The sequence below is a fragment of the Phacochoerus africanus genome, chromosome 14 (assembly GCF_016906955.1).
Source record: "Phacochoerus africanus isolate WHEZ1 chromosome 14, ROS_Pafr_v1, whole genome shotgun sequence".
Lineage (NCBI taxonomy): Eukaryota > Metazoa > Chordata > Mammalia > Artiodactyla > Suidae > Phacochoerus > Phacochoerus africanus.
The window spans coordinates 17174496-17197758 of NC_062557.1; the positions used below are offsets into that span (position 1 = coordinate 17174496).

A 23263-nucleotide genomic window follows, 5' to 3' on the forward strand; every position below is an offset into this window, starting at 1 on the left:
TTTGAATATATTTGTATTTTGTCTGAGTCCTCAAGGATCTTAACCATTAGTTAACATTTAAACAAAAATGGAGATAACAATAAATTAAGTAAATAAATTGGCCTAAGGTTTTGCTCTGAAAATGAGATTTAAATATACATAATGTAAGATACAATCACAATGCTTTAGGAAGTCTGGCAATGTGGATAAAGGAAATAGGGGCTCAGTTAACCTGGGACATTTTCTTGGAAGGAGGTGGGACTTGTCTTTGACAAGTTCTTTGAAAAGATGAATGACATTTTGGATAGATAAGCGTAAGAAAAGGGCAGAATCAGTATGAACAAAGACGTAAGAACAGGTAATGGGTAGAATTGTAACCTTTAGTTGCATTTATTTACCTACCGTAACCCCCCGCAGCACCAATAACTTCATATATATTTGAACATTTTCTAGGAGATAATGTGATTACTATAACTATTAACAATATTTGGAGAAAGTAGTTGGAAATAAATTAGGTAGGGGAAGATCATGGAGGACTTTGAATGCCAGGGTGAGTTTGGCTAGCTTTTTATAGGAAATAGGGAGGTGGTTTGGGCTCTTAAGCAGGGAGGATGTTGAACGCAATATTTTGAGGAGGGGATGTGCAAAATAGCTGCTTTTTACAAATAGTTTTCACTTTGAAATGGTAAAGTTTGTAAGGTTTGCTTTATGCTTGTGATTGAAGCAAGAAAATTTTTATTTTTTATTTATTATTATTATTATTATTATTATTATTATTTTGGTCTTTTTAGGGCCACACCTAAGGCATATGGAGGTTCCCAGGCTAGGAGTCCAGTTGGCGCTGTAGCTGCTGGCCTACACCACAGCCACAGCAACGCCAGATCTAAGCCATGCCTGCAACCTATACCACAGCTCACAGCAATGCCAGATCCTTAACCGAGGTCAGGGATCAAACCTGCATCCCCATGGATACCAATCAGATTTGTTACCACTGAACTCCAAAAGCAAGAAAATATTGTGCAGAAGTTCTTTTAGCCAGAAAAACCCCATTTTGAAGGTTGAGGCAATTGTTTTTCTTTAATTATCTCTCCCTCTTTTTTGAGGAGTCTCCACTTCATTTTCTACCTAGGCTAGGTATAGTCTTATCCCAGGATAGTAACTTGTTCTTACTTATAGGGGAAGAGGGGGGTTGTTTTTTGTCCCCTCCCCCCTTTTCTTTTTCTTATTTATTTATCTTTTTAGGGCCTCACTCGAAGCATGTGGAGGTTCCCAGGCTAGGGGTCTAATTGGAGCTGTTGCCGCGGGCCTTCGCCAGAGCCACAGCAATGCCAGATCCGAGCCTTGTCTATGACCTACACCACAGCTCACAGCAACGCCGGATCCTTAACCCACTGAGCGAGGCCAGGGATCGAATCCTCAAACTCATGGTTCCTAGTCGGATTTGTTTCCCCTGCGTCACAACGGGACCTCCTCTTTTTCCTTTTTAAAACTAGGGTAGAATTCCACTGTGCTTCCTTAATCTCCCCCTCTTCCCAGTCTCTTTACATCTACTATTTCATAGAGATTTTTTTTCTTTTGTCTTTTTTGTTGTTGTTGTTGTTGTTGTTGTTGCTATTTCTTGGGCCGCTCCCGCAGCATATGGAGGTTCCCAGGCTAGGGGTTGAATCGGAGCTGTAGCCACCGGCCTACGCCAGAGCCACAGCAACGCGGGATCTGAGCCGCGTCTGCAACCTACACCACAAGCTCACGGCAACGCCAGATCGTTAACCCACTGAGCAGGGGCAGGGACCGTACCTGCAACCTCATGGTTCCTAGTCGGATTCGTTAACCACTGCGCCACAACGGAAACTCCTCATAGAGATTTTTGTGTTAGAAGGAACCCCAGGGATGGGATCATCTAGTCCATTGGCTCACAAAAGCCTATGTTATAATGGCCTAGGGAGTTCAAACTGATACAAGTCTTCAGTCTTTGAAATCTATACTTCAGGATGTTCTCTGGGGGGTTCTGATGCTGAGTCAAGGTGATTGAGTCTAATGTTTTTCAAATTAGAACTTGCATTAGGATTTACCAGGGAAGCTTTTTAGGAGGGGGGGAGCTTTTTTTTAAAACATAGACTTTCCAGGAGTTCCCATCGTGGCACAGTGGTTAACGAATCCGACTAGGAACCATGAGGTTGCGGGTTCGGTCCCTGCCCTTGCTCAGTGGGTTAACGATCCGGCGTTGCCGTGAGCTGTGGTGTAGGTTGCAGACGCGGCTCGGATCCTGCATTGCTGTGGCTCTGACGTAGGCCAGTGGCTACAGCTCCGATCGGACCCCTAGCCTGGGAACCTCCATATGCCGTGGGAGCGGCCCAAAGAAATAGCAAAAAGACAAAAAAAAAAAAATAGACTTTCCAGCTTCACCCCTCCCAGAGATTCTGAGTAGATATGATGTTGGACCTGGGCAGGTGTAGTTTGAGATGATACCCCAAGTGATTCTAATACAAAATTTCCTTTCAGAGCTTATTATCAGTCAGATCATATTTTCTAGACCAGAGACACGTGCACTCTAGTCTTTCTGTTACAAAGTGTCATAACAGTGAATTTGGTAACCTCTTCTTGCATTCATGGGAGATGCATTTGTGAGATTTTTGTTTGTTTTTCATAGTAATCTAACTTTTGCCTTCACCAGGCTGGGCCCACGCTGGTTACTTAGAGGATTTATGGAGTCATATAAAATTTCTTTTTTTACATTTTATATTTCCTGGGTTCAGTTTAAGATCTGAACTTGAAATTGCCAAGCAGGAACCGAATCTGGAGTAATATTAATGCTCAGTTACCTTTGGAAGAAGTTTGTTTTTGTTTTTGTTTTATTTATTATGGCCACAGCCATGGCATATGGAAGTTCCCGGGCCAGGGATCAAACGTGCGCTTCCACAGTGACCTGAGCCACTGCAGTTGGATTATTAACCCACTGTGCCACAACAGGAACCCTTTTTTTTTTTTTTTTTTATCAATTGATTTCTAATATACTTACTGTGGGAATTGTTCCACCTTTGTTCCTCCCGATGTTTGCAGTTGTTCAGATATAGTTGGTTTAGCTCATCATGTACGATTGTAGTACTTAGAGCTTGATCATCCTTAAGCTACGTTTGTGATCAAGTTAACTAGAAAAATTTCTTTGTTGCTGTTAATATGGTTTAGTCTGGTTGGTAAAATGGTTTAAAATACCATACTCTATATAAAGATTCTAGATCTAGAAGATGTGAATAAAAGACCCTAAATCGTTAACAGACCATGTAAGTTTGAGCGGTCAGGTGGAATAAAGGGAAAGCTTGGGTTCAAGTTTTAGGCCTTACTCATGGCTGCTGCCAGGCTTTTGTTGGGAGTGCAAAGCTGTTGGTGGTGTATTCTGTTTCAGAGCCGTTGGATAAATGAAAAGTCCTATGGTAAACCAGCCCCTGGCCCTCTTGTCTTTTTGCTATTTCTTGGACCGCTCCCATGGCATATGGAGGTTCCCAGGCTAGGGGTCGAATCGGAGCTGTAGCCGCCAGCCTACGCCAGAGCCACAGCAACTTGGGATCCGAGCCGCGTCTGCAACCTACACCACAGCTCATGGCAACGCCGGATCGTTAACCCACTGAGCAAGGGCAGGGACCGATCCCGAAACCTCACGATTCCTAGTCGGATTCGTTAACCACTGCACCACAACAGGAACTCCCCGACCCTCTTTTGATATTAACTTCTAAATTGTAGTTTATGCCACTCAAGCTGTTTTTCTCTCTGTCTTATAGGGTTTGATAGTTCTTGGAGAGGCGCCTCCCCCAGAGCACACAGCAACAGATTTATTTCTTCCACTTAGTTCTGAGGTGAAGACAGATCATGGGAATGATAAATTGGTAAGTATAAAAGGCATAAAGGGGGAAATGAGTGAGAATTCAGGGTGTAGCTTCAGCACACAGTTTTTCTCTGTAATAAGGATCCTTATATTGGCTGGAAGAAAGGGATTATATTCCCTTGTGTCACTTTTAGCATTTTAAGATCTCAATTCCTGGCTAGGGCAGCACAGGGCCCTCCTCCATCTGTGCAACTGACTTTAAAATTTAAAAGAGGCTCCTAACTCTCAAAACAGCACAGCCAGAGCAAGTGTGACTTTCTGGAATACTATTGGGAATTAGGAGACTGTGTGGCTCTGATAACCTTTGAGAAGTAAGGTAACCTTTCTGGTCCACTATCAAATAAAAGGGTTGAACTAGAGGTTTAACTTAGATGTTGAAAATGCCCTCTGAGTTACCTTCTCTAACTCTGTGATGAAGGTGAAACTGTCATTTCTTCTATATCCTTAGATGCTAGCTCAAATCTCCCTCTTCAGGAGTTCCCATCGTGGCTCAGTGGTTAATGAATCCGACTAGGAACCATGAGGCTGTAGGTTCGATCCCTGGCCTTGCTCAGTGGGTTAAGGAACCGGCATTGCCATGAGCTGTGGTGTAGGTCGCAGACGTGCCTTGGATCTGGTGTTGCTGTGACTCTAGTGTAGGCTGGCAGCTACAGCTCCAATTCAACCCCTAGCCTGGGAACCTCCATATGCCCTGGGTGCGGCCCTAGAAAAGACAAAACAAAACAGAAAAAAACCTCCCTCTTCATAATTCTTCCCCTTTTTCTATTCCTCTCAACACCAAAATTAATATCTTTTCCTCTTGAATTCCAAGACCGTGTTTTATTTCTTTCACTTTATTAACATTTCTTATTTTAAGTCATTTGTTAGAAATTCCAAAGTTCCAGACAGTAGTTTATTTAGGAAGCTGGTGAGCAGTGCTGGGTTATACCAGCTAGTCGTCTTGCACCTGCAAATCACCAAAGTTTGTTATCATATATTATTATCATTGTCAGCAGGAACTCATGATATGGTGGAAAGTAACTTTCCTAATGAGAGCTTAATGAAAGCCAGCTGCTGATACTAAGGATAAATGTGAAGATATTAAGAGATTGATGGTTCTTAACTGGAAAGTTTTAAAGGGCAGAATGCCAGATTTTGCCACCATTAAGTCCATAATGTTTTTAAAGTTACTTATGGAACTGTTCTAGTGCTTGCTGTGGCCAGCATAAAAATGACTACATATGAGAGAGGAAACATGGTTAAGTTGGAAGGTCAGCTGGTCCTCTGGTGCTGGTGGTGTAATAGCTACAGGAACCTGAGGCTTGAGGCATATGTCATTGGGAGTGAGTTTTGTATAGAGTTATTCTATATTTATATATCTGTGTACAGTATTTAGGGATTTATATATTTGTGTATCATATTTAGGAACACAAAAATTTGGGGATTCAAAAATTCATAATCTCTTGTAGTCCATTTTCTCTCACCTCAGAGCTTGTGAAGGATAAGACATAACCTTTCTCTCTCTCCTTTTTTTGAGGGGAGGGGGGGTCTTTTTAGGGCCACACCCATGGCATATGAAAGTTCCCAGGCTAGGGGTCTAATTGGAGCTGTAGCTGCCGGCCTGTACCACAGCCACAGCAACATGGAATCGGAGCGGTGTCTGTGACCTGCACCACAGCTCATGGCAATGCCGGATCCTTAACCCACTGAGCGAGGCCAAGGATAGAACCCCATGGCTTCTTGGATACTAATTGGGTTCATTACCACTGAGCCACAGTGGGAACTCCCATTTTTCTCATTGTTTATTTATTTATTTATTTATTTTTATTTTTGTTTTTTTTTGCTATTTCTTGGGCCGCTCCCACAGCATATGGAGGTTCCCAGGCTAGGGGTCGAATCGGAGCTGTAGCCACCAGCCTACGCCGGAGCCGCAGCAACGCGGGATCCGAGCTGCGTCTGCGACCTACACCACAGCTCACAGCAACGCCGGATCGTTAACCCACTGAGCAAGGGCAGGGACCGAACCCGCAACCTCACGGTTCCTAGTCAGATTCGTTAACCACTGCGCCACGACGGGAACTCCCCATTTTTCTCATTGTTACTGACTCTAACTGTTATATTTATACACATTCACATGTGCACCCACCCCCTTAGGGATTTGTCCCTTTCCTTACCCATCATTCACTTGCATGTGTATGTATTAGATTGTGATGTTCTTGAAGGTCAAGATAATCTTTTTTATTCTTCATTGAGGTGGCCATGGTAGATTTCTGTGTTGTACAGTAGGTCACTTTTTAGATTCAAATAAAAATTATGAAACATGTATACACTGTCACTGTACGTATTCAAGGAGAGGTTAACCACTCATTCTTGTGAGGTATACATACTTTCTGAAAAAATCTTTAGAAAGTGTCTTACATTCTAAAGGGAAACAAAATCAGACAGAAGGCAGTGCATTTTCATTGTTTATTATGTTGGTGGGTGGGCTGCAAAGCATGTATTCCTTAAAAGACATTAAGCAGGGAGTTCCTATCATGGCTCAGTGGTTAACGAATCTGACTAGGAACCATGAGGTTACAGGTTTGATCCGTGGCCTTGCTCAGTGGGTTAAGAATCCAACATTGCCGTGAGTTGTAGTGTAGGTTGCAGATGCAGCTCGGATCCCGCGTTGCTGTGGCTCTGGCGTAGGCCAGCGGCTACAGCTCCAATTAGACCTCCATATGCCACAGGAGCAGCCTTAGAAAAGGCAAAAAAAAAAAGACATTAAGCAACTTAAAGATACTTCACCATTTTAAAAATACCAGATATTTGCTAAGCTCTGCTTAATATGTCAATTTCCAGGCAAAGTTTCTCATTGTAGGAGGGCATATTTAATTGTACATTTTTGTTATCCAACTTCTTTTGTGAGAAGTAAAATAGAGCTTATCTTTTCAATTTTGCCTTAAAAAAAAAATCCTAGGTCACACTTGACAAGAACAGTTATAAATAATCATACTTACATTTAGCTGCCCTGTTCTCTATCCCCCCACCCCCAAGAAGCATTTATTGCCCTTCTTTATTATCTCCCAAAACACAATAATGGAAGATTTGTGATTTAAAGATAATAACATCAGAGGTGTTTTTGTTCTATTTTTCTGTTTTTATTTCTGAAGCTGGGATTACCAACAAAAAAGTAAAACCAAAGAGAATTTTTTTTAACTGTCAAAATATAGTTTCAAGAAATTAGACATAATTTTTAGTCTTTTTTTTATTTTTTATTTTTTTTTTGTCTTTTTGCCTTTTTTAGGGTCACATCTGTGGCATATGGAAGTTCCCAGGCTAGGGGTCTAATTGGATCTGTAGCTGCCAGCCTATACCAGAGCCACAGCAACTAGGGATCTGAGCTGTGTCTGCAACCTACACCACAGCTCACGGCAACATTGGATCCTTAACCCACTGAGCAAGGCCAGGGATGGAAACCGCAACCTCATGGTTTCTAGTTAGACATAATTTTTAAAGAAATATATACTGAGTAAGGTGAGAATTCTGATGGTGGCAGAACTGATTTAAAATGTCTTTTTTTTTTTTAAAGAAATATATACTGAGTAAGGTGAGAATTCTGATGGTGGCAGAACTGATTTAAAATGTCTTTTTTTTTTTTAAAGACCGCAGGTGTGGTATATGGAAGTTCCCAGGCTGGGGTCAAATCAGAGCTATAGCTGCTGGCCTACACAGCTGTGTATCTGAGCCACGTCTGTGACCTGCGTCACAGCTCACAGCAACACTGGATGCTTAAACCCACTGATCAAGGCCAGGGATTGAATCTGCATCCTCATGCATACTAGTCAAGTTCGTATCTGCTAAGCCACAACAGAAACTTCAATAGAAAATGTCTTGATACACCACAGAGATCTCGCTGTGGTGCAAATGGGATTGGTGGTGTCTCTGCAGCACTAGGACACAGGTTCAATCCCCAGCCTGGCACAGTGGGTTGAAGGATGCAGCATTGCTGCAGCTGTGATTTGGTCACAACTGAAGTTCAGAACTATTTCTGGGCCAGAAACTCCATATGCCATTGGGCAGCCAAAAAAGAAAAAAAAAATCGACACCAGATATTGAGTTGTATATGTGATCATTGAAAAGAAGAGTACTAGAAAAAGATTATTCAGCAGCGTAAAAGAACTTGTTAATATCCAACAGAAAAATAAAGCTGTAACCCTTGAAGTTACTGTGTTTTCACATAGACGCAAATCAATTTAAACTTATCTTTATTCTAAAAATAAACATCCAACTTAAGGTATCTGGGCCCTAATCAATTTATACATATAATAAAACAATGTTAACTAATTTGTGCAGATCATTTGGCCAGCGGGGGTGGGTCTGTTATATTATTTTCCAGTATTATACTGAAAGAATACATAGTATTTTTGCCTTATTTCCAATTTGAATGAATATTTGTTGACAGATCCAATATATGTCTGGTTATGAACACAGTACAAATATTGCTGAAACTAAGTTCTAGAGATGCCCAGCCTTGTGATTAAAAAAAAAACAACATTGCAGGCTGGGTGCTGGGTAAGCCTTTCTTGAACCATTAGAGACAAGCAAAGGACATTCCCTGAGGTGGGAAGGTGTGGTTCTAGTTTTAATCATACAGAGTAGTAGGGGAGAAGAAGGGAGGTTCTAAGGAAAACTTCTAGAAAAATGCCTTTTTTTTTTTCTTTTAATTCCCTTCATTTGACTGCCAACTCAGAAGCAATTTGAAAAGTAAGAGTATGTGAAAGAGAAAACCTAAGGGCCTCTGGCTTTGTTATGTAGCTGCTGATAAAGTCAGCTATGCACTAATAATTTCTGATATGAAATAAAAAGCTCTCTGAACAAAAAGTGTATGTCCCTGGGAAGAGACTGTAAAAAGCTGTTGAGGGTTGTTCTCCAGTGTTCTAAAACACGCCCTTTAACTCTTCCTCCTCCCTTTTTCTGCCCTTGAATAAGAATAGTTTTCTTTCCCCCAATTAAGAAAGAGTAATAAGCAAAAAACAGCTAACTTGGACCCTATGCATTCTACTAGTTACGTGAAGAATGCATTTGAAAATTACCCAAAAAAGTGAATAAAATTTCAAACAAAAACTATTTTCACAGATACAGCCCTTCTCAGTCTGTGTGGCACAAGCTTTCTAGAACTCAGCTAGAGAACCGCAGTCTCATTGGCTTTTGTATTTTGTCAGAGGATGGAGTTCACAGCTGCCAGGTACCCAAAAATTGAGGGAGAGAATAATGGCAAAGAGGGAGTGATGGATATGAGGGGCTGAAGGGGAGAGGGTTTAGCCCCGTAATCTTTATAGATCCCTTTCTGATTTTGAACTCATTCCTGAACTGCACGTGTTCAGGGGAGATTCAGTAGAGCCTAGAGAGAGCAACAGTTGTTAGGCTGAAAAGCTGAGCAGAGAATGTAGTTACTGGCCACTGCAGGAAATACAGAATTTGGATTGGATGGAGGGTCTTTTTAGGGCCACACCCACAGCATATGGAAGTTCCCAGGCTACGTGTCCAATCTGAGCTCTAGCCACTGACCTACACCACAGCCACAGCAACACGGAGTCTGAGCTGCATCTGCAATGTACACCACAGCTCATGGCAAACCTGAAGCCTTAACCCACTGAGCAAGGCCAGGGATCAAACCCACATTCTCATGGACACTAGTCAGCTTCGTTACTGCTGAGCCAGGACAGGAATTCTCAGGATTTGGAGTTTGAATGCCAGTAAGACTTGGGCCTTAAATATTGACAGGAGAAATTCAAAATGGACTTACAATGTCTGTGTACAATAAAAATTTATTAGACATAACAACAGGAAAATATCCTTAGTCATGAGAAGTTAATCCTGAAATGACTGAGAGATTAGAATTGGGAAGTAAATTAAAAGCAGCTAATAAAAATGTTTGAAGATTTAAAAGCTGGTGAGCAAATATAGGGCAATGAAAAAAGTATCAAAAAGAACTTGTAGAACAAAAATTGTAGAATTTAAAAGTATAGGCAGACCTCACTTTATTGTTTTATTGTGCATTGCAGATACTGTATTTTTTTTAAACAAATTGAAGGTTTGCTGCAACCCTCTGTAGAGCAAGTATCAGCACCATTTTCAGCATTTGCTCATATCATATCTCTGTGTCATATCTTCATAATTCTTATACCATTTCCATGGTCTCATTATTACATTTGTTAAGGTGACCCGTGATCAGTGATCTTTGCTGTTATTGTTGTAATTTTTGGGGGGTACCAAGAACCCCATGCGTCCAAATAAGATGGTGAACCTAGTAAATGTTTTACGTTCTGAGTATTCCACTGACCAGCCATTTCCTCATCACCCCCTGACTCCCCCCCACCAGGGCTCCCTATTCCCTGAAACACAACATCAGCAAAAATTATGACGTGTTAAAGGCTCAGTTGATGGTTAGCACATTTTAGAAATAAAATGCCTTTTTTTTTTTTAAGAGGTTTTATTTTGTTTTATTTTTTGTCTTTTTGCTATTTATTGGGCTGCTCCCGTGGCATATGGAGGTTTTCAGGCTAGGGGCTAAATCAGAGCTGTGGCCTCTGGCCTACGCCAGAGCCACAGCAACTCGGGATCCGAGCCGCATCTGCAACCTACACCACAGCTCACGGCAATGCCGGATCATCAACCCACTGAGGAAGGGCAGGGACTGAACCCGCAACCTCATGGTTCCAGGTCGGATTCGTTAACCACTGTGCCACAATGGGAACTCCCATAAAATGCTTTTTAACTAAGAAATGTGTCTTTAAAAATATGCAATGTTGGAGTTCCCGTCGTGGCGCAGTGGTTAACGAATCCGACTAGGAACCATGAGGTTTCGGGTTCAGTCCCTGCCCTTGCTCAGTGGGTTAACTATCCGGCGTTGCCGTGAGCTGTGGTGTAGGTTGCAGACGTGGCTCGGATCCCGCGTTGCTGTGGCTCTGGCGTAGGCCGGTGGCTACAGCTCCGATTCAACCCCTAGCCTGGGAACCTCCATATGCTGCGGGAGCGGCCCAAGAAATAGCAACAACAACAACAACAACAAAGTATATGCAATGCTATAGCACCCTTAATAGACTACAGTGTAGTGTAACTATACTATAAAACTTTAATGTGCACCGGGAAACCAAAAAGTTCTTGTGATTTGCTTTATCACAGGAAGTGAACCCATAGTATCTCTAAGGTATTCCTATACCTGCATAAAACATTTACTGGTTGCACTTAACAGTAGATTGAAAACTGTAGAAGAAAGGGTCAGTGAACATGACAACAGATCAATAGAAATTACCACACCCAAAGAACAGAAAGACTGAACATAGAAATACTCAGAAATGAACTGTTCCCTGGGGAAACAGTAAATATATGTGATTAGAGTTCCAGAGGGAGGAGAGCAGGATGGTACGGGGAAAAAAATTGAAGAAATAATGGCTGCATGTTTACGTGAAAAATATCAATTTACAGATTCAAGAAATTCAGAATAGGAGTTCCCTTCGTGGCACAGCGGAAATGAACCCAACTAGGAACCATGAGGTTGCAGGTTCAATCCCTGGCCTCACTCACTGGGTTAAGAATCTGGCGTTGCCATGAGCTGTGGTGTAGGTTGCAGGTGAGGCTCAGATCTGGCGTGGCTGTGGCTGTGGTGTAGGCTGGTGGCTATAGCTCTGATTAGACCTCTAGCCTGGGAACCTCCATATGCTGCAGGTGTGGCCTTAAAAAGACAAAAGACAAAAAAGAAAAAAAAAGAAACTCAGAACAGTAAGCATAAGAAATGTAGAGTGGTGAAAATCAAAGGTGAAGAAAATCTTGCAAGTAGCCAGAAAAACAAAGATACATTCTATACAAGAGAACATTGATAAGGATCCATGGCTTCTTATCAGAAACAGTGGAAGACAGAAAATAGAGGAACAAAATATTTAAAATCCGGAGAGGAGGACCTGCTACTCCACATTCTATATCCAAGAAAAAAATAAAACATCCTTTAAAAATAAAGTCATTTTTAGGTAGAGAAAAGCTGTTAGACTTTGTTGGCAGAATATCTGCACTGAAAAATGTTGAATTTCTTTAGGTGAAGGCAAATGATACCAATTGGAAACTCAAATCTCTGGGGAATAAAAGGATAGGAAAAGGTACTTTATGAACAGTAAGCATGAGAATGTTATTGTAGGTATATTACTAGCAGCATAATATTTTCGTAAGTGTTAGCAGAGAACAAGAAAATAAAAATTTTTTAAAAAGAAGTATTACCAGAGATAAAGGACACGTTACAATGATAAGGGGGTCAATTTGTCAAGAAGACATAACTTTATAAAGGTAGATGCTTCAAATATGTAAAATATAAAATATGCAAAGGGACAAACAAGTTTATAATCACATTTGGAAATTCTAGCTCCTCTCAGTAATTGATAGAGTGACTTTAAAAAAAAAATTAAGTATATAAAAAATCCAAACACCACCAACCATCTTGACCTGAGGAAGTGTACCTGAGTGTATCTGAGGAAGTGTACCTGAGAAGATACACTTCCTGTACCTTCTTGTGTAAAGTAGGAATAATAAAACAAGTCCATAGTCCGTTACCTGCATTTCCAAAATCCAAAGATCTCATAACCAAGTGTTTTTTTTCCTTCTGAGTTCTACATGAAACTCATTTGATGGCAAAATTTGACTTGTCATGGTATTTATAAGAGTTTATATTTCTTTTCTTTCTTTCTTTCTTTTTTTTTTTTTGCTTTTTGGGGGCCACACATGCAGCATATGGAGATTCCCAGGCTAGGGGTCGAATCAGAGCTGGAGCTACAGCCACAGCCACAGCAATTCGGGATTCCAGCAGTGTCTCCAACCTACACCACAGTTCATGGCAACACCGGATCCTTAACCCACCGAGCGAGGCCAGGGATTGAACCCGCAACCTCACGGTTCCAAGTCAGATTCATTTCCACTGCACCATGACAGCAACTCCAGAATTTATATTTCTAATTATCCATACCTTTTGTAGCAGAAGTAGTAATATACTTGCTTTTTTAAAAATAACATTTTATATTTTTAGAACAGTTTAAGGTTGACAGCAAAATTGAAGGGAAGGTACAGAGATTATTTACACCCCTTGCCCCACACATGGATAGTATTCTCCATTGTCAGCTCACCAAAGTGATGTATTTGTGACAATTGATGAGCCTACATCAAGGCTCATAATCACCCAAAGCCCGTAGTGTACATTACAGTTCACTCTTGATGTTGTACATTCTCTGGGTTTGGATGTGGATTTGATTTTATAGGCACTTAGATAATAGGTGCCATGTGTGACTTTTAATTTAAAAGTCTGCATGAGGAGTTCCCATCGTGGCGCAGTGGTTAACGAATCTGACTAGGAACCATGAGGTTGCGGGTTTGATCCCTGGCCTTGCTCAGTGGGTTAATGATCGGCGTTGCCGTGAGCTGTGGTGTAGGTCGAAGACACGGGCTCGGATCCCGTGTTGCTGTGGCTCTGGCGTAAACCGGTGGCTACAGCTCCGATTTGACCCCTCGCCTGGGAACCTCCATATGCCGCAAGAGTGGCCCAAGAAAATGGCAAAAAGTCTGCATGAATTTTCATGACATTTGCCCTCAAAGTTTTTGGCAGAGTGTGGCTGTGTTCCTGCCTCTTTAGGGTGATTGGTAATTAACTGCTTAAGAACCATAACGGGCTTAAAACAGTGTTCTGTCTTTAATAAGCATTTGGTGAAAGCTTGTTCCAGGCTGCACTGTGTGTCTAGGAAACACCTATAAGCAGAACCAGGTATCTTACCCTTGAGGACTTCGTATTCTTCCCACAGGCATGTAAGAGGGAAAGAATCTCAGTTCTTCTAAGAGAGGTCAGGAAAGGTGGTTTCGTAGGAAGTGAGGTACTGACACTGACCCCTGTGGACTTACTGAAGGACCTTGTGAGGAGTGAGTTCCAGCAGAGAGGGTACTGCCTGTATAATGTGAAAGACGCTCGGAAGCGCTGGCCTTAGAGGAACATCGCATACGTTTCTGTGATGGAGTATTGGATGATTGTGCCAATTCATGATGAATTTAGCATTTATCTTAATGAGCTCATATTTTATTCTTTTAGAAGACAGGAAGCTGTAGAATGATAACAGATTTATACATAAATGAAACTTGATTTTAGACTTACAGAAAAGTTGTAAAAGTAGTACACAGAGTCCCCACATCTCCTTCGCCTAGCTTCCCCTGGTGTTAACAGCTTGCATAACCATTGTTCAGTGATAAAACCAGGAATTAACACTGACACAGACTCTACAGATTTTATTATTCCAGGTTCACTCATTTTTCTCCCTTATGTTCCCTTCTTTGGTGTAAAATCCCACATTCCATACAGTTGTTATCTCTTTAAGTCTCTTTCATTGTGAGAGAGCCATCTCAGTTTTTGTCTTTCATGACCTTGACACAAGAATACTGATAAATTGGAGTTCCCTCTTCCTATTTCCACTTTCTTTCCATTGTGTTCCTCCTACCTCGTGGAGGTAGCCACTTTCATTAAGTTTTTGCATTATCCGTCCTTCTTATCTTTCTTTTGTACAAATAAGCAGATACCTGTGTATTTTCTTATCTCCTTTTTTCCTACAGGAAACATAATTATTGGGAAAATACTCTTTAAAAGACTAGATTTGAAATCGAGTTCTTCTGTTTTAGCAAAAGTGTTGCATCTGTGACTTGACAGATGACTTCATTTGTGTTTTTTCTATTTGCAAAACAGATCTCATTTTTTACCCTTTTCTTAATGGAATTGATGGGGTTAACAAGTGAACTATTAAGTGAAGAACTAATGCTTTCCCACAAGAAAAGCATGCAGAAAATATAAGCTGTTGTTTTCTTCTAAACAATTCAAGGTATAATTTTCCTACCGTTGGTTACAGAGAACAGTGATTCTTTTCCTTGAAGTTTAGCAGTCATCAGGGACAGTGAATGGTGTGTTGGCTCCAGGAGGGTTATGAGACAGAGAGTAGAGGGATAGGTGCTGGCTGGGGAATAGTTGATCCACAGTATTAAAAAACACTGACCAATTACGACTTTTAAAGCAGATTGGGCTGTGGGTAAATATGTTGAGGAGTAAAAATTTACAAGAATATTTTTGCAGTTAATGTATCTCTAGATTTTTAGATGCATATTTTTAATAGTGTTGGTAAATAGAAATCTGAGGTTTAGGAGTCTTTGGACATGTAGCAACATTATGCTGATTGGGTTTACAAACGAATAATTCAAAATTGTTTTGATGTAATTATATAGATTACATTTTAGTCTCAATATAGAGACATAGGAAAGTGAGACAAATAGTCCTGTTTTACATATGCAGAAATTGAAGTAGGCTTATTACCAACTAGGTAAGTAAACTTGGTGGAAGTGAAATTTACAGAAAGTTCCATTTCCACTCTAGTACAGTTTCTTGACTATGGTGCCAGTTCATGGAAATAACTGGTATATTCTTTATGGGCTAGCATTACTTCAGTAATTCTAAGCAAAACTATGCTGAGTATCACTGAAATAACATTTTGACCCAGGAATGAAAGTTGAATTTCTTAACAGCCTTTTCTTTCCTTTTTTTTTTTTTTTTTTTTTTTTGATTTTTTAGGGCCGCATTCGCAGCATATGGAGGTTCCCAGGCTCTAGGGGTCCAGTCAGAGTTGAAGCCACTGGCCTACACCATAGCCACAGCAACTCAGGATCCAAGCTTCGTCTGCAACCTACACCACAGCTCACGGCAACACCAGATCCTTAACCCACAGAACGAGGCCAGGGATTGAACCTACGTCCTCGTGGATGCTAGTCAGGTTCATTAACTGCTGAGCCACAATGGGAACTCTCCTTTTCTTTCCATTTTGATAATGTTCTTCAGAAAGGCAGTGGCTAACCGAAAATAGAACTGTGAAATTTTCTAGACAGATGTATATGTGGTGCATCTAAGAAAGTGGTATTTCAGGCAGTTACGACATGACATGACTTGAATGACTAAAGATACATTGATACACATATCACATGTGGACTTTTATTATGCATTTTTAAAGTTGTGTGCCTTTTGGTTTTTACCCCTTTCTCTACTTTTTAGTGAAACAGATTCAGTGGACATGGGTTCTTAGACCTCAGAAAAATCTACCCCATAAACCTTAATTTCTGTAAGGGCTCTTTGTCACACTTAATTGGTCTGGCCAAGAGGGTGGAATAATCGGGGCGGGGGGGGGCGGGGATCACATCAGTGACCCTCCTTGCAATCTTTAAGGGTGCCCCAAAAACCAATCCCCCTGGGGCTCTGCTTTAGAAAAAAGGGTATTCCAGAAGCTCTCTATCCACCACTGCAGCTTTTCTACTCTTTTTCTAGCTGTGGAATGCATGCACACAGAGTGTATCTGAACATTTCATAAAATTCTAGAGAAGCTCTGAATAACTCCTACTTTTTGGATAGGAGAACCTTAAATTCTTACATCTTTGTAACAGTTTCCCATTGGATGACAGATGTCTGAGTCATGCTTTAGCTTCCTGAAAATACTAATGTTGTAAACCACTGCAATAGAAATGATCAAGCTTAAATTAGTATGTGGATTTAACATTTGTAAAGTGTTTGTTATTGTTTCTCTACCCTGTCTTTACAGCCTTTTGGACGGCAGGATAAGGGGTGTTTGTTTTTTCTTAAGGCAGTGTGAATGCATTTCAGAAGTTCTGAGTAAAATTACGTGTGTTTGTGAGTGGTCAACCCATTACTTAAATGTATATATAAAACATATATATATATATATATATATATATGTCAGATCTCTGTCATAATTTAATGCTAAAAGCTAATGTTTTAAATGAATATAACATTGACAGAAGTTTGTTCAGATCTTTAACAAATAATAGCAAAAAGTTCAGTCTCAGCGCTTTCATGTTGGAAGGAAACTTTTTCATCTAAACCAGATCTTTTGAGATCTAGGAAAGCTGTAACATGGCTAGAGTCACACATCTCTGAATCTGAAATTCTTTTGTCCTTTGCATACTGTACTGCTTGGGTTTTTTGAGGTTTCTCTTGAATGGTAAGTCCTTACTAGCATTTGGGGGATGGGGGACTGTATTTTTTTAATGTAAAAATATTAGCTAAATATAAAGAAAATTTCAGTCTTACTCTGCCTTCATAATTCTATTTTATCTTGTCATTATCTGTGTGTACATTTTTTATTATTTATTCATTTGTTTATTTATTTATTTTTGTCTTTTGTCTTTTTAGGGCCACACCCACAGTATATGGACATTCCCAGGCTAAGGGTTGAATCGGAGCCACTGCTGCCGACCCTACACCACAGCCACAGCAAAGCCAGATCTGAGTCGCGTCTGTGACCTATACCATTGCTTACGGCAATGCCAGATCCTCAACCCACTGAGCAAGGCCAGGGATCGAACCCTCATCGTCATGGATATTAGTCGGGTTCGTTAACCACTAAGCCAACCTTTATGTACATATTTAGTTACCACAATTGTATTAAAAATATTTTGAGGAGTTCCCGTCGTGGCGCAGTGGTTAACAAATCCGACTAGGAACCATGAGGTTGCGGGTTCGGTCCCTGCCCTTGCTTAGTGGGTTAAGGATCCGGCGTTGCCGTGAGCTGTGGTGTAGGTTGCAGACGCGGCTCGGATCCCAAGTTGCTGTGGCTCTGGCGTAGGCTGGCGGCTACAGCTCCGATTCAACCCCTAGCCTGGGAACCTCCATATGCCGCGGGAGCGGCCCAAGAAACAAGAAATAGCAACAACAACAACAAAAAAAAAATTTTTGAATTCAACCCTTTTCCAAAATCTTTTCTACATAAAAGACTATCATTTTCTGTCTTTAAATATTCTTCTGGGTAAAGGAAGAGGAAGAATCCTTTATGAATATTTTTAATACTCTCGTTTGGTGTACCACATTTTATAAGTATGCTTCAGATGTTGAGCATTTAGGTTATACGTAGAGATCATTGCAGCAACCACCTTTGTGTATAAGATTTGGCGGGGGGGGGTTGAGTTATTTCTTTAAGATATTAAAGGTTGAATAAAATACTTTGTCAGAGGATATGAACATCTTTATAACTCTTACACGTTACTTTTCAAGTGAAAATCACTGGCTTTCAAGGCAATGAATACATGAACTAAATTTACAGTAATTTTGGCATCACTTCCTAATATAATTATTCAAAATATAACAGTAGGAGTTCCCGTCATGGCGCAGTGGTTAACGAATCCGACTAGGAACCACGAGGTTGTGGGTTCGGTCCCTGCCCTTGCTCAGTGGGTTAAGGATCTGGTGTTGTCGTGAGCTGTGGTGTAGGTCGCAGACGCAGCTCAGATCCTGTGTTGCTGTGGCTCTGGCGTAGGCTGGCAGCTACAGCTCCGATTCAGCCCCTAGCCTGGGAACCTCCATATGCCGCAGGAACGGCCCAAGAAATGGCAAAAAGACAAAAAAATATATATATATATATATATATATAAACAGTAAAGGTACAGGGTAGCTAACAAGGAAGACAGTATTTCCCCAGTGTTTACTCGTAGTTAACTCATCTGTTTTGTCTGTTTATATACCTTGATCCAGCTTTTTGGATAATCTATATGAAATTTTAAAAATTGGCTTCCCAATCTATTGTCCTTTTTTTTTTTTTTTTTTTTTGCTTTTTAGGGCTGCATTCACAGCATATGGAGGTTCCCAGGCTAGGGGTCTAATCGGAGCTGTAGTTGCCACCAGCCACAGCCACAGCCACAGCAATGTGGGATCCAAGCTACATCTGTGACCTGCACCATAGCTCATGGCAGTCAGCGGATCCTTAACCCACTGAGCAAAGACAGGGATTGAATTCCTCATGGATCCTAGTCAGGTTCGTTTACCACTGAGCCACAGAAGGAACTCCTCTATTGTCCTTTCTTGAGACTGCTCTCAGGTCTGTAGATACTTTGGTGTTTTCTTCTTGAGGGTATGAAGATCAAAAAGGAAATGGTACTAGTAGCAGGGGAATGGGAACATCAGAACACCTCCAAAGTCAGCTTGAGTGTAAGGAAGAGGCAAAGACCACAGCTATTCTGTGCTATTCCAGCAGTTCCCAGGGCCGAGGGATAAGTGACCTGTGGCTATATTGCCTATACTTCAGAGACTCAATGGGATTGACATCTTACGGCTTCCCTAGCCCTTTTAGCCTAGTAAATATATAATTTGTTTTGAAATAGTGAATGCAAACGTTTCCAGATTCTTTTCACCTTGCATTTTTCATTTTATAAACTCTAAGCTTATACAGCTGACTCTTGAACAGTATGGGGTTTAACCTGTGTTTAATGTGTAGTCAGCCTCCCTATCCACAGTTCCTCCACATGTGAGGAGTCAACCAGCCACAGACTATGTAGTACTCTAGTGTTTACTATTAAAAATCACCCACATATAAGTGAATCTGTGCAATTGTTCAACCCAAAAGTTGTTAACTGTGAAGTTCCCATTGTGGTTCAGTGGTAAAGAACCCAACTGGTATCCATGAGAACACTGGTTCCATTCCTGGCCTGCTGAGTGAGTTGAGGATCTAGCCTTGCTGTGCTGTGGTGTAGCCCAGCAGCTGCAGCTCCAATTTGACCCTTAGCCTGGGAACTTCCATATGCCATGGGTACAGCCCTAAAATATGGAGGAGGGTAACTGTTTATTATTTGCATAGTCCAAAGCCAGTAGTTACTACCTGATAGCATTAGGTAGTTATAATTATTCATTGACATTTTATTAATTTTTTTATTTTATCACAGAGGAAAATATGTGAATATATTTGAGTATGGTTTTCTGGAAACAAGCTTCTAGCACAAACGGTGAAGTTGGGCAGATACTAACTGCATTTTAATTTCCTCTTATTTGCCTTGTTACTGAACTTAAATATCCTCGACCCTTAGGTTGAAGACTTGTTACTATATAATTGTTTCGCTGAGACTTTGTTCCACAGAATCATTAATTACGTCTTTTCCCTGTCACTAGACACTTTGCTACTTTTATTTTAGTCTAAGTATTTTAATTCCTGTTTTTTTAAGCCAAAAATGCAGTTATTAGTTATTTGTTAGGACTGCAGCTCAGGAGGCATAGAACCAAGAGGCCACTTGGATTGTGTTCCACATGTGAGTTTTGTTTTTCAAGGTGGTCATCAGAACTTTTAGGTTTTTCATTAAAATGAAATTATGCTGCTTTTCCAGCTGGTGCTATTGGTTAAATGTTGATAATATATTTCATTTTTCTTCTCATTAAGATCGAGTCTGTTTCTCAGCCACTGGAAAACCATGGTGCCTCTGGTCATCCTTCAGAGTCATTATCTAAATCATGTGGAGCATTGAGACCTGTCAATGGAGTTATTAACACGTAAGTTTTATCTCTTCTACATACTTAATTATGCTCAGCAGGCCTGTAAAAGATGGGTTTGAGGCTGTTATCCCTAGCCAGGACTAACCTTGGTTTAAAAAAGCAGAAACCTGATCACTTTATAATATGTGCATGCCTCCACCTGTAGCAAGTATATTTTAAGTAGCATGCTAATGTATTTTCCTTTTATTCAGTATGTCGTCAAATCAGCTCGGCATGGAGAAAAATAAAGTCCTAACATTATGAGTCATTGTGATTGGTCCTATCTTGGTAGAGAAGTGTTTACATAAAATCCTCTACTCTATAACAGATTAGATCCCTCAAGGCTGTAAATCTGTATTTATGAAAGCACAAGGAATCTTTCTTCAAGTGAACAATGGATACACATCCCTGAAAGGCAAGTTCACAGGAGAACTGATTTTTAGGCAGCTTATTATTAACATTTGCAAAATTCATCATTTTCTTACCAGTTGTAGTTTACTAGACTTTTTTTAATTCATATTTTTGTTGTGGAAGAGAACTTAATCACTAGAACCTGAGTTTACTTACTGACTTTTGTACTTTTCAGACACGTAGAGTTCACATCTACCGAGAAAGAGCCTTACAAATAAGCACAGGCACCACATACACGCTTAGTTAGCAGACGTCAGCACCAAGAGATAAGCTGTGCCTGCTCTAGAACAGTGGTTTGTGTCTGTGCAAGTAGAGGTGGTTGAACCAGTATTAGAGGTTTCCTTGCGTCTTCTGAGAAGTCAATATTCTTCCTTTCCCTTTTGTAGTCTTCAACCTGTCTTGGCAGACCACATTCCAGGTGACAGCTCTGATGCTGAGGAACAATTGCATAAAAAGCAACGACTGAATCTAGTTTCTTCATCAACTGATGGCACCTGTGTAGCAGCCCGAACACGTCCTGTGCTGAGCTGTAAGAAGCGGAGGCTTGTTCGACCCAACAGCATTGTTCCTCTTTCCAAGAAGGTTAGTGCAAGTGAGACTTGGTCATTGTTAAACAGTGAGCTAGATGCTCAGATAAAGGTACTAGTCTGTTGCCAACTTTGGTTCATTTAACCAGTGTTTTCCAAAGTTGGCTAACCACCAAGTTTTCCTGGGGAGCTTTAAAAAAATACTAGGTTCCTGAACTCTGTTTCCTTAGATTCTGATTCCGTTCCTCTGAAGCTGGGCTTGGGAGTCCTGTTTTCAAAGAACAAAAAGCTCCTCTTAGAAATAGGAGCGAGGAAGTTGTTAGTTCTGCCATCAACAGAGAGTGGTGTGTCTTCTCATTATGCTGATATGACTGAAAACAAGAATGTGGAATGCTTTCCTTTTAAATAAGGATCTCCCTTAAAATTTCTAAATTGATGTAACTAAACGTTTGTCTTCACAGACTAAATGGCGATTATTTCACAACTACAGGAAACTTTGGATTGCTGACTCTTTAAGTAGCAAAGTTGGGTTTATTCCAGAACTAAAGAAATAATAACTGCAGCGGAAACCATGCAGTGGTTAAGAGCATTAACTTTGAAGAAGACAAACTTGAGTTTGAATCATGGCACTGCCACTTAGTAGTTTTGTGATTTGGAGCATTTTAACACCCTGCTGCCCCTCAGAGATCTCATAGGGTTGTTTGAGGATGAAAAGAAATGCATGTTATTTGCTTATTGGGGTGTCTGGCTGATAGATACTAGTACAAAGTTGCTGTTACTGTTAAAACTTTTGAGGTTTTGTGTTTTTTGGTTTTTTTGTGTTTTGTATTTTTGTCTTTTGGGGGCCACACCTGGGGCATATGGAAGTTCCCATGCTAGGGGTTAAATCAGAGCTACAGCTGCTGGCCTATGCCACAGCCATACAGGATCCGAACCGTGTCTGTGACCTACACCACAGTTCACCCCAATTACAGATCCTTAAAACCCACTGAGCCAAGGCCAGGGATCGAACCAGAGTCTTCATGTATACTAGTTGGGTTCGTTACCACTGAGCCACAGTGGGAGCTCCCAAAACTTTGTTTTTAATAATCACCACTCAATCAGCAATTTTTTTTCGGGGGGGGGGGGGGGTTCTTTTTAGGGCCACACTCGCGGCATATGGAGATGCCCAGGCTGGGGGTTGAATCAGAGCTACAGCTGCTGGCCTATACAGCAGCCACTGCAATGCCTGATTCGGGCTGCGTCTGCAACCTACACCACAGCTCATGGCAATGCCGGATCCTTAACCCACCAAGCAAGGCCAGGGATCAAACCCGCAACCTCATGGTTCTTATTCAGATTTGTTTCCACTGTGCCACAACAGGAACTCCTCAATCAGCAAATATTTTTTGAGCTCTTACGATAAGCTAGATCTGTTCTATGCACTGGGAATACAATACAGACACAAAATTCTTACCTTCACAAAATAACCTGTTGGGTAGAGATAGGAAATAAAATAATAAGTGAAGTATGTGCTATGTCTTATAGTGTTGAGTGCTCTGGAGAAGAATGTAGCAGAAGAGGAACGGAATGGGGCAGGTCGAGGAGTGCAGATGGAATTCAGCGTTGAGGCCTTGTTTCCTTTCAGGTCTTAGAGATGCGAAAGATAAGAGACTGGGAAGAAGTGACTGGTGAAGTAGAAGGAAAACCAAGAGAGTGTGGTTATGTGGAAGGCAAGTAAAGAAAATGTTTCAGGAAAGAAGGGATAATTATCTGTGTTAGAAGCTGCAGACAGGTTAAGTCAGATGAAGACTGAGAATTGACCATTGGATTTGGTAGGGCTGAGGCTGCTTGAGACCTTTGTGAGCAGTTTTGTTAGAGGGGAAAGAGTGAAATTCTGATTGAAGTAGGTTCAGGAGAGAATGAGGGAAGGACTTGAGGGAACCGTTATAGATAACACTTTCAAAGAATATTTCTCTGAAGGGAAACAGAGAAATAGCCTGTTTGATTGAAAGGGAATCTAAAGGTAACTCTATTGCAGTATGTTTGCTGGGGAGAAAACTGAGGACAGGGAAGAGGATTAGTTGATTAGGCTGTACCATTTCTCTCTTGTGTATTCCTCAGACTGCCAGAGTTACCAAAATACCAGAAAAGAATTTGGCAGGTTTT

The 23263-nt window shown here is 40.9% G+C and overlaps 1 protein-coding gene across 5 annotated transcripts in view; it reads left to right on the forward strand.

The window, feature by feature from the left end:
- KANSL1 (KAT8 regulatory NSL complex subunit 1) overlaps nucleotides 1-23263 on the forward strand; it is a 196907-nt gene that overhangs the window by 140350 nt on the left and 33294 nt on the right. For 4 of the 5 annotated variants that reach the window (XM_047758720.1, XM_047758723.1, XM_047758718.1 and 1 more), the window contains 3 exons: nucleotides 3753-3857; nucleotides 20086-20195; nucleotides 20975-21170. In XM_047758720.1, coding sequence (XP_047614676.1) covers nucleotides 3753-3857; nucleotides 20086-20195; nucleotides 20975-21170 — 411 coding nt within the window. The remainder of the gene's footprint in view (nucleotides 1-3752; nucleotides 3858-20085; nucleotides 20196-20974; nucleotides 21171-23263) is intronic. The other variant, XM_047758721.1, reaches the window with a different exon arrangement.